Source organism: Chiloscyllium plagiosum, unplaced genomic scaffold (genome assembly GCF_037043375.1).
Source record: "Chiloscyllium plagiosum isolate Xiang-an unplaced genomic scaffold, Cpla_swu_hap1 HiC_scaffold_10, whole genome shotgun sequence".
NCBI lineage: Eukaryota > Metazoa > Chordata > Chondrichthyes > Orectolobiformes > Hemiscylliidae > Chiloscyllium > Chiloscyllium plagiosum.
The window spans coordinates 82,822,124-82,837,564 of record NW_028270148.1 but is presented as its reverse complement, the minus strand read 5'-3'; the positions used below and the strand labels follow the sequence as shown (position 1 = coordinate 82,837,564).

The 15,441-nt window shown below is 39.3% G+C and overlaps 1 protein-coding gene across 2 annotated transcripts in view; it reads right to left on the bottom strand.

Moving 5' to 3' along the window:
* impg1a (interphotoreceptor matrix proteoglycan 1a) overlaps positions 1 to 15,441 on the bottom strand; it is a 141,462-nt gene that overhangs the window by 110,491 nt on the left and 15,530 nt on the right. For both annotated transcript variants that reach the window (XM_043696237.2, XM_043696238.2), the window contains exon 2: positions 7,388 to 7,615. In XM_043696237.2, coding sequence (XP_043552172.2) covers positions 7,388 to 7,615 — 228 coding nt within the window. The remainder of the gene's footprint in view (positions 1 to 7,387; positions 7,616 to 15,441) is intronic.

Sequence of the window (15,441 nt, the reverse complement as noted above, 5' to 3'; positions counted from 1 at the left end):
AGGTAGACAGGATGGTGGAAAAGGCATATGATTGCTTGCCTTAATTAGCTAAGAACAGAATATAAGAGCAGGGAAGTGTCATTGTAACTTTACAAACTATTAATTAGGTCATAGATGCACTAATGTGTGCAGTTCTGGTAACCAGACGAGTGGAAGGATGTGATTTCATTGGAGAGGGAGCAGAGAAGATTCACCAAGATGTTGCCTGGATGAAAAATCTTGGTTATGAAGAGAGACTGTATAAGCTGGGGTCGCTTTCCCGGAGCATAGGAGGCTGTGGTAGAAATATGGAATGTGTTACTTGATGGGATAGTGGAGATAAGTACACTTCTAACTTTTAAAAAGTATTTGGACAAGCAATGAAATTATCAGGGCACAATAGGCAATGGACAAAGTGCAGATAAATGGGATTAGTATAGAACCTTTGAAAAGATTTGTAGCTCGGGTTGTGGGTGAAGTCATAGATTTGTTCGCCGAGCTGATTTTTTTTTGCAGACATTTTGTCAGCTCACTAGGTGACACCATCAGTGCTCCTCTGGTGAAGCATTGGTGGTCTGTCCCACCTGATATCTATGTGTCGCTGTTTTCTGATACTTCTGGTTCTGTATCTGTGGTTGTATATGGGGGTTCAATGTGCTTATTGGTTGAGTTCCAGCTGGAGTGCCAGGCTTCAAGGAAATGACTCATGTGTCTCTGTTTTGCCTGTGCTAGGATGAGTACATTGTTCCAGTCGAATTTGTGTCTCTCATTGTCTGTCTGTAATAAGTGAGAGAGTACTGGTCGTGTCTGTCAGTGGCAAGCTGATGTTCATGCACTCGTATGGTCAGTGTTCTTCCTGTTTGTCCTGTGTAGTGTTTTTCACAGTCCTTGCAGGGTATCTTGTGGATTATGTTTGTCCTGTTGGATGTGGGTGGCTGATCTTTAACTTTTGTGAGGGTCTGGTGAAAGGTGTTTACTGGTTTGAAGGCCACTGTAATTCTTAGGGGTCTGAGTAGTCAGGTAGTAATTTCTGCTGTATGATCACTGTTGTGTCTGGCCATGTAGTGTTTTCTTCCTTAGGCTTATGGCTTAAGTACCTGAGAATAGTGCTCTTGAGGTACCCATTCCAATTAAATTCCTTGAATAAGTGTTCCTGTTCTTCCCTCTGGCGTTCTGGATTGCTGCAGTGTGTCATTGTTCATTTATACAGCGTCTTAATGCAGCTTCATTTATGGGTGCTGGGGTGGTTGATTTGATAGTTCAGTGTCTGGTCTCTATGGATGTTCTTTCTGTACACACTGTCTGGAATTCACCGGTAAGTGTGCATTCCACTAGAACATCCAGGAAGGGGAGCCTGCTGTTGTTCTCCGCTTCTTTCGTGAACTTTATTCCAATGAGGATGTTATTGATGTGGTGGAGAGTTTCTTCCAGTTGTGTCCATTTAATGATGACAAAGGCATCATCTACATACTTGATCCAGTGTTTGGATTGGATTGTAGGGAGGGCAGTATGTTCCAAATGTTGCGTTACTGCTTCTGCTAGCAATGCTGGGATTAGTACAGTATGATGTTTGTTGGTCAACGTAGGCATGGTGGGCTAAAGGACCTGTTTCTGATGCTGTTTGACTTTATGGCTCTGTATGCACCTGGACTAAAATTAAACCATTTGGTTATAGCTTGAGGATCATGTTTCCAGGACAGTGTCAGACTTCAGAGATCAGAGGTAAATTACAGCATGGGACCTTTACATCCTTGGTTCACATACTATGTTACAGTGATGATATTCTGAGTATGTGTCTTCTCATCAGTGTCAGGGTCTACTGGTATACTGTTCATGAGATATCACGTAACAGCAATTCCTATTCCTCAAGATTTTTCCATTCTTGATACATATGTGTATGTTGGCATAATTCCACATGTGTGAACTTCAAGTACAGCAAGTCAGTCAACCACAACATTGAAAACTAACAATAGACCCTGAAGCACAACATAAATTTGTGAGTATTTCAGATATAATAGAGTGAATCATGTCAACAACTAAGTGGAGACAAACACAAGAAAAGCCTATTGCGAAGAATGTGGAAGAATGAAAAACGATGTCTGAAGAAGCTGGTTTCTACAGATTAGAGGCTCAGCAAAACCATGCAAGTACTAAGATGTTTTGTGACTGTGGGCTGTTGGGAGTTGACAATGAAATGAATTGCTGAATTGATCAATTTGTTCCTTTGTATAATATTGTGACCTCTATTCTTATTGTGCCTGGGCACCAAACAAAATTACTTTACATTGCCATCTCTATCCAGGGCACATTGTAAAACACCAGTCAGTGTGGTTGGAAAATCAAAAAAAATTAGTTGAGGATAACCAAATATCTGTTTTGACAGTGAGCCAATCTCTTTATTATGCCTGATTGTTTTTTTCTGATGGGTATGAAATTATCTTGCTACAAACCAGTTTCAAGCAGGTAATTCTTCTTCCCAGGAAACCAAATGTCCAACTTTCTCTGACTTTGGAAGTTCCTGATTTATCAAACAATTCTCTTACAGTAAAAATTGAATCTTGGCATTAAAATGCAGAATATTTTGATCATCACAGTATATTTGGACATTCATGGAGTTGTACCTTGTTCTGTTGAAGAACATTATGGATACTGAAGAGATACTTGGATAGATTCACTTTCCAAACAGCCATGTGAACTGTAAGTTTTGTTGAATACTGTGTTGGTGAATATTTAGAATGGAGCAATGAGTATCTGCCAGAAGGATGCAAGGTAGGTGGATTATGGCATCAAGCAGTATGTCAAATAGATTTGACTCCTCCACCTACTCCAACAATGCTACTTAAAAAGATTATCAATTATTTTCAGTTTGTTTCTGATTGACTCTACTAGTTGTAACTGTAAATGTTAAAGTGCAGAAATAAATTGAGGCGTTGTAGAATCGATCAAGCTGCTTGAAGTGGAAGAAGGAGGAGGGGAGAAAGTAGGAGGCCATATTTGTGCAAAGTGTTCAGATCTCATATCTGAAGATTAGCCAAGGAATAGTATGTGAGAAGTCCATACTTTTGTAAGGGTATCTTCACTGCTGGAGCAACAATTACAACTCTAGATCAGGGCAAGAATGATATTGTTTCGTGACTTTGAAGCTAATTGCAGCAAAAACATTTATGGGTCTGTCTCCTTTTAAGATAGAGCTGGAGATATTTATGAAATATATCAGAATCTTCTATCTATTATTGTATCGGATAAGTTACTGGGACTTTTTATTTTGTTGTCTTTTGCCAGACAGCGGCTGTGGAATGACGATGCTATTGATTATTTGCACATTACTCTGCGGGTACCACAAGTCAACTGTGAATAAAAAGGATTCCTGTCCCTTAACAGCTACCAAGTGCAGAGAATCAGTCACTAATATTCTAACACTAGTCACAACCTTGTGGACTTCACAGTACCAGCTTCATTTAAGCAACTATGACAAACCAGAGAGGCACCTGCTGATGATATGCCTCATGATTCTAACGTGTAATCTACACACGCACACATGGGCAACATGCATGCAATGGAAGCTATACAAGAAATGAAAAAGCAGACTGGTACCATGCTGTAACAACACTTCTGCTACCTGATCCCCTCTGGGCGAGCCCTGTAATACTCAGAATAGCGAGTATCAAAATACATGATGGTTTGGTTCATGCTGCACAACATAGTTATCATTAAGTGACAGGCCTTTCCACCAGCTATATAATGAGCAGAAGAGAAAGAGGAGGAGCAAGTACAAGGGCGAAGGAGTCCAGAGTGTGGTGCTGGAAAAGCATCAGAGTAGCAGGAGAATCAACGTTTCTGGCATAAGCCCATTATCAGGAAACAACATTGGGCTTATGCCCAAAACATTGATTCTCCTGCTTCTCCGATGCTGCCTGGCCTGCTGTGCTTTTCCAGCACCACACTCTTGACCTGATCTCCAGCATCTGCAGTCCTCACTTTCTCCAAGGGAGAAGGAGGAAAAGAAGGTGGAGCAGTTTAGACAGTTGAATTGAAATCAGGCTATCTATGCGGAAAGCTTCCAAGTATGACGACAATAAACTCAACCTAAATTTCCCTGATGAAGGAGCGTCGCTCCGAAAGCTAGTGTGCTTCCAATTAAACCTGTTGGACTATAACCTGGTGTTGTGTGATTTTTAATTTTGTACACCCCAGTCCAACACCGGCATCTCCAAATCATAAATTTCCCATTCACCACAGCATCAAATCTTACTGTTCTTCCATCAATGATATCACATTGTCCTTTGACAGTAAAAGAGAACACAAAGTAAACATTCCAAAAGTAATCACACTCTTAAATTTCTTAGTGCCTATCTTCCATGTACCTTACTCAGTCCAGGGGCTCATGCATAGTGTTTACATTATGGCTATTAGAAGGCTGCTGCCTTTCAGTAGGAATCTAAGATGGAGGACAGTCATAAGCAACCTAGGCCAGAGAAGGTCCTGCTTTAGGTGCATCTTTTGGTATGGTTGACAGCAGTCTAGGCTAAATGAGTCACAGGCAACAGTAAAGGAATTGGTAGAAAACTAGTGGTGGCATCAAGAATCCTGTCACCCTATCATACTGTCCCTATAACAGACCACCAGACATGAAACAATCTGCTTGTATCAGTGCAATTTGTTTGGTTGATAGGCTTACTGTAGTTAAATAGTCTACAAGGTATGACATTTTTTGTAAGGTTTGCGATGGTGATAGGTGAATGAGGATGTGATAGCTATAATGCTAGTTTACAATCCTGATTACCTGTCTGTAGTTCAGTAATGGGAATGTGATGAATTGAGCAGTATCTGTATCAGATTAGTTGATAGTTATGTGTCACAGTTATTGTAATGACCAAGAAACGTGACGTTGCTGTGCTGCCTGCATCATACTGAGTGAGTATGGAATAATTACACACTGCATGTGTGTAATTATTCCATACTTTTTTGGAGGGATAGGGTCTGTTCAGTCCAGTTCCCATTATATTCATCAGAATATTTGTTTGTTTGTCAGTACAGTGGTGAAGACGAAATTGTGTGTTTAATTTACTAAGGAATTTCGGGGTTAAGTAATGTTGCAATTAAGTTAAATTTGTCTCTTAGGTGTTTATTTCTGAGGCTCACAAGATATCTAGGCTTCTGTTTAGTCAAAAGATTGTTGGAATATCATACGTTTTAGAAATGAAGTTTTTGTAAATCATATTGGTTTGAGGTAATGGGTTAAACTAACAAAATGACAGAATGGTCAGAATACAGAAGGAGTCTTTTTGGCCTGTATCAGTAGGGATTATGTATCCCCTTATAGTATTGAACTGACTTTGTTTAGATTAGTTACAGAGTGGAAACAGGCCCTTCAGCCCAACAAATCCACACTGACCCACCCAGAACCATTCCCCTCTTCACCTAACACTACAGGCAATTTAGCATGGCCAATTCACCTAACCTACACATTTTTGGACTGTGGGAGGAAACCGGAGCACCCAGAGGAAACCCAAGCAGACACAGGAAGAATGTGCAAACTTCACACAGTCAGTCACCTGAGGCAGGAATTGAACCCAAGTCTCTGGTGCTGTGAGGCTGCAGTGCTAACCGCTGTACCACCGTGTCGCCCGTGTTCATTGAGCGTAGCAAGAACCAGTCTGAACATGTCATGGCATTTGTCACAATTCCTACACTATTGAGAGATGAATTTGTCCATTTAAGTTGGTTGTCTTGATTGGAAACTTAGTGTTAATGGTCACCTCAGAGATAGCAGTGCCTAAATGTTTGGTAACTTTACACTTTCATTGTTCACCATACATTGTGCATTTTCACTAAAAAAGAGATTTTACTTCCAGACGGCAATTAATGAATGTTAACTACTGCCGTGGCTCCTGTGTGAAATGCCAGTTCTAATACACAGTTCTCAAAGTATTATTACTGTCTTAGTGTAAAATCATTACTCATTGTTTATGCAAAGTTTTATTTGCAACTGAATATTTTAGTTTTCAGTTTTTGACATCACAGCTTCCCTTCCTTTGCCTTGTAAGTAAATTCTGCAGTCTCTGAAATGCTGAACTTGTATCTCTGGATTAGCTGAAACTGTCAACACCAGCCCAAGTTTAGGTGTTGAGATCTTTGGTCATACTGCCTCACATCCAGCACAAACACCTTGAGCAAAGCATTCAACAAGGTTCCACATGGTAGACTGGTTAGCAAGGATAGGTCACATGGAATCCAGGGAGAGCTAGCTATTTGGATGTGTTCGACAAGGTTTCATGTGGTAGATTATTTAGCAAGATTAGATCAAATAGAATCCAGGGAGACTAGCTATTTGGATACAAAATTCATAGTTCCTTGAAGGTGGGATCATAGTTGGACAGGGTAGTGAACAAGGCATTTGGAACGCTTACCTTTTTGGTCAGTGTATTGAGTATAGGAGTTGGGAGGACATGTTGCAGCTGTGCAGGACATTAATTTGGCTACTTTTGGAATGCTGGGTTTAATTCTAGTCCCCCTGCTATAGGAAGGATGTGGTTAAACTTGAAATGGTGCAGAAAAGATTTACAAGGATGTTGCCAGGGTTGGAGGATTTGAGCTACAGGGAGAGGCTGAATAGGCTGGGGTTATGTTCCCTGTATTATTGGAGGCTGAGGAGTGATCTTATAGAGTTTTATCAAATCATGAGGGGCGTGGATAGGGTGAATAGCCAAAGTCTTTTTCCCATGGTAGGGGAAACTAGAAGGCATAGTTTTAAGGTGAAAGGGGAAAACAAATGGACTTAAGGGGCAACATTTTTATGCAGAGGGTGGTGCACATATGGAATAAGCTACCAGAGGAAGTGGTGGAAGTTGGTACAATTACAACATTTAAAAAACTAGGAGAAATGAGGACTGCAGATGCTGGGGATCAGAATCGCCAGTCAGGCAGCATCTGAGGAGCAGGAGAATCGACGTTTTGAGCATAAGCTCTTCATCAGGAATGTTGACAAAAAAAGTCTGCTCAAAAAGTCAACTGTCCTGCTCCTTGGATGCTGCCTGACCGGCTGTGCATTTCCAGCACCACACTCTTCCACATTTAAAAAGCATCTGGATGGGTACATGAATAGGAAGGGTTTAGAAAGATATGGGCCAAGTGCTGGCAAATGGGACTAGATTAATTTAAAATATCTGGTCAGCATGGACAAGTTGGACTGAAGGGTCTGTTTCCATAACTTTATGACTTTCTTTATGGAAAAGGGCTGCTTGATAAAGATTTGTGTTAAGAACAAACAGAGTGAGTAGAGGCTACTCACTCATTGATGATGCTGATTTGTAAAGTGAAGTAAGTCCTAGAGAATATTTTCACCATATACATATTTGCACATGAGAGACCTAACTTCAAATTGTTAAACATGAAATGCATTTCTTACCCTTTAACTTGTAATATGCAAGGTGACTGGCCATGATCTGCCGCATTGATTCTGTGGTGCAAACTTTAACTCCATTTGGGAAAAAGGTTGACCTTTTGGCCCGGTACTTGGCAGTCCAGTTGACTATCCTTCCAATGGTTGAGGATTGTCGGTTGTTTGTTGCATTCAGAGACTCTGCAGATGCAATATTACTTTCCCTCTCTCGAGTATTCTCTATTGCAACACCATCTGCAAACACAAAATAAAACATAATTACTTTAATTATTTTCTTACTACAAAGCTGTCTTGTTTTTAGTGGTTATAAGTTTCAGCTAACTGAATCATAAAATCGTTTATGACCGACTGAAGCTAATAAGCCCATCATTCTTGTACCAGCTCTTTCCTAGGCTAACCAATTAATTCTACTTCTCATCCCTGGAAATGCTTTCATTACAAGTGTATATTCCCTTTTATAGGAGCTAATGAATTAGCTTCCATCACTCTGTCAGACAACAGATTCAGATCAGAATAACTTGGCCAGTAAATTCTCAGGAAAGTCATATTAAATGACAATCTAAGTTGCATTTCAGTCTAATATAATAAAAATGAAATACTGTGCAATTCAAACTAGCAATGAAAGTGTGGGGGAGATCTATCATAACCAAAGGTGACAAAAATAGAGTTGACCAAACTCAGCCTCAGTCTGAAGTCACACAACACCAGGTTATAGTCCGACAGGTTTATCTGAAATGGCATAGATGTTTGGAGTGCAGCCTCTTTGTCAGGTGCTGTGAGAGATTAGGGCACACATGTACCCTGCTCTTTCACTGTACCTGATGAACAGCTGTGCTTTGAAAGCCTGAGTGATTCCAGATAAACCTGTGGGACTATAACCTGGTGTTGTGTGACTTCAGACTTTGCTCCCCCTCGCACCCCAGTCCAACATTGGCACCTCCACATCAAATTCAGCCTCAAATTGAGAGAACTAGTGACCATTCATTAACTTCAAATGAGGCCATATGGATCCTTGGAGTATCAGAAAAAAAGAGCCAATGAATGAATAGTAACAGCAATAAATTATATTTTATATTTTATATTTCAATTTAATCTGAACTGGAATAGTAGGAAGAAGAAAATAAATAGACTGTTCCTAAAAAATAACATATACACCCTTTACAAGAAGCAAAAGAGAACATGTCTCTTTTTAGAAATATCTGTCATGTCATACAAAAGAGCCATACCTGAAAAGTGTTACAACACCTAATTGTCCTCTAAATTATGATGACAGGCTTTAATAACCCCTACCAAATATCCAAATAATAAAATATAAATAAATCATAAAGTGAGGTGAGGAATAATAGACCAGCCAAAACACAATTATATCTCATCATGTTTCTTCCCTCAAACAGGTATCACAAAATCATTGATTAAATTAATCAAATTTTTTTTCAGAATTTTAGTTTAGGGTGAGAGGGGAAACTCTTTCACGCAAAGGGTGGTGCATGTATGGAATGAGCTGCCAGAGGAAGTGGTGGAGGTTGGTACAATTACAACATTTAAAAGATATCTGGATGGGTATATGAACAGGAAGGGTTTAGAGGGATATGTGTCAAGTGCTGGCAAATGGGACTAGATTAATTTAGGATATCTGGTTGGCATGGATAATTTGGACTGACCAGTCCTGTATACCTCTATGACTCTAAGACTGTAGTGTAACTTTTATAATCTACAAAGAGGTGAATTTGTACAAAAAGGAATAGAAAATTAACTTTTAAAAACACATACAATATTGAAACTTCTGTAAAACCTCATTAAGCTATTAATAAATTTTTGTTCCTCCTCAGATAGTTCTTCATACACTTTACCAATGATCAGTCTCATAAGTAACCTTCATTCTTTGTCATACAGAGTATTCTCTTTTCTTTGTAATGTCTAAGTAGTGTAATGTGCTCATCAATCAAATAGGGAATATTGTTACTATATTAGCTTTTGGATATATCAATGTTGTAATCTGTAATCCCTTATTATTAGACTATTATTGTGGGCGGCACGGTGGCACAGTGGTTAGCACTGCTGCCTCACAACGCCAGAGACCCGGGTTTAATTCCCGACTCAGGCGACTGACTGTGTGGAGTTTGCACATTCTCCCCGTGTCTGCGTGGGTTTCCTCCGGGTGCTCCGGTTTCCTCCCACAGTCCAAAGATGTGCAGGTCAGGTGAATTGGCCATGCTAGATTGCCCGTAGTGTTAGGTAAAGGGATAAATGTAGGGGAATGGGTGGGTTGCGCTTCGGTAGGTCGGTGTGGACTTGTTGGGCCGAAGGGCCTGTTTCCACACTGTAAGTAATCTAATCTAGACTAAAGGTACTCCTAAATCATAGTTTTACTGACAATTATTAGAATACCTTCACTATTTAGTGCATGAATTAAAGATTACTTCAGCTGGTTGGGTGATCAACACAGACTTTTAATCCTGAGGTATTGCAACAGCAAAATGTTTTACTCTGAACCAAAATGGTGCCAGGCTGTATTTCCAGAAGATCTAACCCTGAACCCAGGACTCCTACATGTCAAACAGAGGAAGTAGCTTGCTATAAACAGAGCTATAGACATTCCCACAACCAATGAATCAGATCTAAGCTCTGCAGTATAGGCACATCCAGTCAAATATGGTAATGGACATTTAACAATTATCAGGATGAGGAGGCTTCATGAGTGATCCTATTCTTAATAATAAGGGAGTGAGGGCAGTATGTCAGTGCAAAAGACAAGGCTGAAGCATTTGCAGCCATTTTCATCCAGAAATGCTGAGTGGGTGACCCTATTCCTGAGGTCCTCAGCATTACAGTCTTCTGCCAATTTGATTCACTGCATGTGAAGGGTATGAATGCTGTCAACACTATAGGCTCTGATAACATTCCAGCAACTTACTCCAAAACTATCCATATCCCGAACAAAGCTGGTTAAGGTATGCCCAGTCCACAAAAAGCAGGACAAATCCAATTGCCCCCTGCTAATTACCCCCTCACCTATCTACTCTCAATTAACAATAACGAGGAGATGTCAACAGTGCAATCAAGTGACACTTACTCAAAAGTAACCTGGTCACTGATGATCAGTTTGAGTTCCATTCGGACAACTCTTGACCTCTTTATAGCTTTGGTCCAAACAGGGACAAAAATGCTGAACTCATAAAGTGAGGTGAAAGTGACTGTTTTTGGCACTGAATATGGCTTCAAAGAACCTTAGTAGAACTTGAGTCAATGGGGACTGGGATGAAAACCACCTCACGAGTTGGAGTCAGACCTAGCAGGAAGATGGCTGTGGTAATTGATGATGCATCATCTCACTCCTGGAATATCACTGCTGGATTTCCTCAGGGTAGTGTCTTAGGCTCAGCAATCTTTACCTGCTACATTAATGATCTATCCTTTATCATAAAGTCAGGAGTGGGGATGTTCACTCATGATTTCACAATATTCAGCACCATACACAGATATTGAAGTAGTCCATGTCCATATAACAATATCTGGCCAACATCCAGGCTTGGGCTGATGAATGACAAGTGACATTAGCACCATGTAAATACTGGACAGTCACAATTTCCAACAGGAGAGAATCTAAACATTTCTTTTAAACATTAGAAGTCATTACCATTTCTGAATTCCTCCACTATCAATATTTTGGGAGTTAGCATTTAGCAGAAACTGAACTGGATGAGCAATTTAAATAATGTAGCTACGGGGCAGTTCAGGTGCTGAAATTCTGCAATAAATAAATCAACTCCTGACTCTCCAAAGCTTATCTACCATCAGTAAAGCTCAAGTCAGGAGTGTGAAGGTATATTATCCACTTGCCTGGATGAGCGCAGTTCCAACAAAATTCAAGAAGGTTGACACTATTCACGGCAGAGCAACTCATTTGATCAGCATCCCATCCACCACTTTAAACATTTACTTCCCCACTACTAACACACAGTGGTGGCAATGTGTGCATGTATAAGAGATACTGTAGCATCTCATCAAGACTTCTTCAGCAGCATCTTCCAAACCATAATCTCAATCATTGAATAGAACAAGGGCAGAAGGTACATCACCAAATGTAACTAACCCTCCAAGCAACACATCATCCTGACTAGGAACAATATTGTCATTCCTTCACTGTTGCTGAGTCAAAATCCTGGAACTGTCTTCCTAACATAACTTTTCGACACCACGTGAAATATAATGGTTCTAGAAGAGCACTTACCTCCATCTTCTCAAGGGTAATTAGGGATGGGCGATGAGTGTTGACCTAACAAGCGAGCAATTTTTAAATTGCTATTAAGATATCCAAAACATGGTTTGTGGGCTTTTCATTTGTCCAGAAAACGTTTAAAGTTATTGTAGTTACTTAATTATGCAGAGAGTCCTTATTTAAAGGCAATAGATCGTTTAGGTAGGTTCAGAGAGACTTTTGAAGAGATAAAGTGCCCTTTGGGAGAGGGAAAGTATCTTTTGGGATTGTTAGAAGTAGGCATAGCTGTGTATTAAAAGTGGATAAACTAATTGAATCCATAAAATCCATTGGAAATGTCAAACTGCCAAGGGAACTGTTAATCTATGAAGGCATTCAATATTTTGAAGAAAATGTCTACAGTTTCAAAAAATTAATTACTTGCTATTTCACTTTATTGACACATTTTATAGTATTTGTTCTGCATCACTGGTTTAAGCCCTATCATTATTACAATAGGGTCCCTGTAGGTTCACAGTTTGATTGATAGCTCCAAATGGTTATAAAGTCTTTGATGTGAAATTATGATGCAATTTTTAAACATAAGGAATTAAGTTGTTGTAAATATTTTAATGCAGTGAATTTTTTAATCAATGGGAGTTTTTTCTAACATAGTTAAAAAAACATACTTTTTTCAACATATCAATTGATGCCTAAAACTTTTTAAAATTTGTCTCAGCAGGGATCCTGAAGTTTACCTATGGTGGATACAAACTAAATTGGCATGGAGGGTATAACTGGTGGCTAGGGGCATGGGTTGGCTTGAAATAGACAGGGGGTGATAAAGGACTTCATTGATGTGTAGAGGATAAGGACGGCATGGATGATGTATGAAACATGGGAGGATAGGCCATAAGCCATTTGGCCCCTGGAACAACCACAGATATTATCCCTTAGATTTTTTTTGCCTATCTAGGAATTTATTGGTGGGTAAGGATTGTCTGTTTAGAGGCACAGAACATCACAATTATGTGGGACAGGCTGGATGAACCTTTAGATCCTGTCATTTCTAATATGTTCAAGTGTAAATTATATGTTGTTTAGAATGGCTTTAAGCTTTCAAAGACAAAGGTATGTTTGCTGCTCATAGCACATTTTTGCTTTCATTAAACTTCAAATCTGTGATGAAGGAAGATGACTCATTTGCACTTAACTTACCTGAGGGCAGAAGCTGTAAGCATGTTAATGGTATTTCTTGGAATGTTTTATTTATTTCTCAGGCTCAGCAAATGTTCAACATTATATTAAAAAATGAAGCAATATATGTTATATCTTGTGGTAAAAATGTGACATAGTTTACTGAAAGTGAATATTTTGACTCAAGATAACAGTAATATGCTTTAGTTTAACCTTTCATTTGCTTGTTCTATGAAAATTTTATTCAGTTATAGGGACATATGCTTTTGTTTTGCTACTGCACCACAGAAGAAAGATTTTAAACTTAACTAAGAAAATTACAACAATATAGGTAATGTGAGTCCATCTAGAGCACATGAACTGCAATGGTTCAAGATAGCAGCTCACCACCACCTTTTCAAGGACAACCTGGTTCGGGCAGTAAATACTGGACAGCCAGTGACACCCACGTCCCATGAGTGAATAAGTAAAAAATAACAAATGGGTGAAGCGGAAACCTTACTGAGATGTGTTTAAGATGTGTCTAAACCTTATAATAAGAATACTACCAAATCCTCCAACACCCAGGATCTGTGTTATTCAGTATATGAACTACCTACTTGCCTTACTTCATTGCTCTGTCGTCCTTTGATCAACCTTTTTAAAAATCAGTCAAAAATCTAAAGTAGGTTTGTGAAGACCCATAGAATCCTTCAGCTTGTGAAAGATTGCCCACTCCATGATGGGGTGCTAACAAACTGTTCACTATGAAAATGGTAATGGTTGAGTACCCAGAATTAAGGGAAGATACAAGACAGGGTGGAAGGCAGCAGTCAGTAAATGACAAGAGGGATGATGTACAAAGCAAAAGAAGGGGGCAATAGGTTAAACTAAATCGCTAAAGGTGGATGCAGAGGAGGTATAAATAGAAATAGGTTTACTACTATCTAATGTCTGCAAAGATAGTGGTGGTAGTTGTGAATTAAAGTTGTTGAACTCAATTTTGAGGCCACATAAATTCTATAACAGAACAATTAGGCTGTTAATCAAGCGTCTTTGAGTTCCATTAGAATAGTGTGGAAGGCCAAGTAAATTAATCATAGCAGTGGGATGGTATTATGTTCTTAAATAAGATCCCTAAATTTCACTGTGGTCCAATTAAGGGCTAGAAACCTTTTTGCTGTTAATTAGAGACAATTTGAAATCCCAATTACTCACTTAGAGAAGAAATAAACAAGATTTCATTGTTGTTAAACAAACACAAAAGTACAAAAGCCAGAAAAGCAAATGGTCAACAATATTTATCTTATGCTCTAATGAGTAGAATTAAGTTGCTGTAAATATGAATTAACAGGCAAACTGTGGTCATACCCACCTCTAGCTGCATATTAAATGGCAGAGACATCAAAACTAGATCCTGCTGGTTAATAAGTTATAAAAACAGATCAATAAAAAAAAGAGCTACAGACAAAAGATCTATTTGCTGACTGCTACATATAGAAATAACTTGTACCTCATTAGTGAAGAAAGAAAACGGGATCTTGGGGTATACGTTTAGAAGGATAGAGTACTGATACTTACACGTCAATAACAAGTGTTCGATGTTGCAACTGCACCACTGTCACCTTTGTGAAAAATGTCAGGGAGATTTGCAGCCATCATCCTCTAATTTGAGAACTAAAGTTCCTGTTTCATCTAAGTGGTAGAGGAAAACCACTTGGTAGTCTAACGAGAAGAGGCTGTTGTCTTAAACAAAATTGATGGCACAGTGGCTCAGTGCTTGCCACTGCTGCCTCAGAACACCAGAGACCTAGGTTTGATTCCAGCCTTGGATTACTGTCTGGATCAGTGCAGTCATTGTTTTTACCTCTTTGGATTACTGTCTGTCTAGAGTTTACACATTCTCCCGTCTCTCTTTGGGTTTCCACCGGTTGCTCCAGTTTTCTCAAAAATGTGCAGATTAGATGGATGAGCCAGGTAAATGTGGGATTCTGGGATAGGGTGATGGGTTTGAGTTTGTGTGGCTTTGGCTCGGATGCTGTTTGGCAGGTCAGTGCGGACTCACTGGGCTGAATGGCCTCTCTCCAAATTGTTCAGATTCTAGGATTCTAAGATGTAGTTTATTCTCCAACAGCAATCGGATAGAAGCAAAATTGGTATAATAGACATTGTTACATGCCTATGAAGGAGATGTCCTTTGAGATCCAAAGCCGTTCTCCTATCCAAGTCCATATGACATCATCACGTTGTGCAGTGCTTAATGCACTCCTCAGCATTAACCCCTTCAGTGTCTAACATCTTATACACTATCTCTCCTCAAGTGTTTATCCATTATTAATCCTTATATATTGATATAATTAAATTTGCCAATACTCAATCTCTATCCACGTGTTTGGCATTACAAGTGATCCAATGGTTTTGCTACTTTACTGAAGAGCACTTTGGAAAATAGCTAAGTCTTTGGTTTGAAGACTGTTGATCTTGATTCAATTCATGACAGTAAGAAGACTGTAAAGTTCCTGTCTACTTTAAGCTTTCCTGCTGAAAAGACATCTGCTCTATTACCTCATCTGTGGGAACTTTAATCTCGTGAATTTCCTTTGCAGAGGACATATTTCTTGCTGAACCAGGCAATTGCTCATAGCAGAGTCTGGAGGATATTCAATTACCCGAATTTCTTTCACAG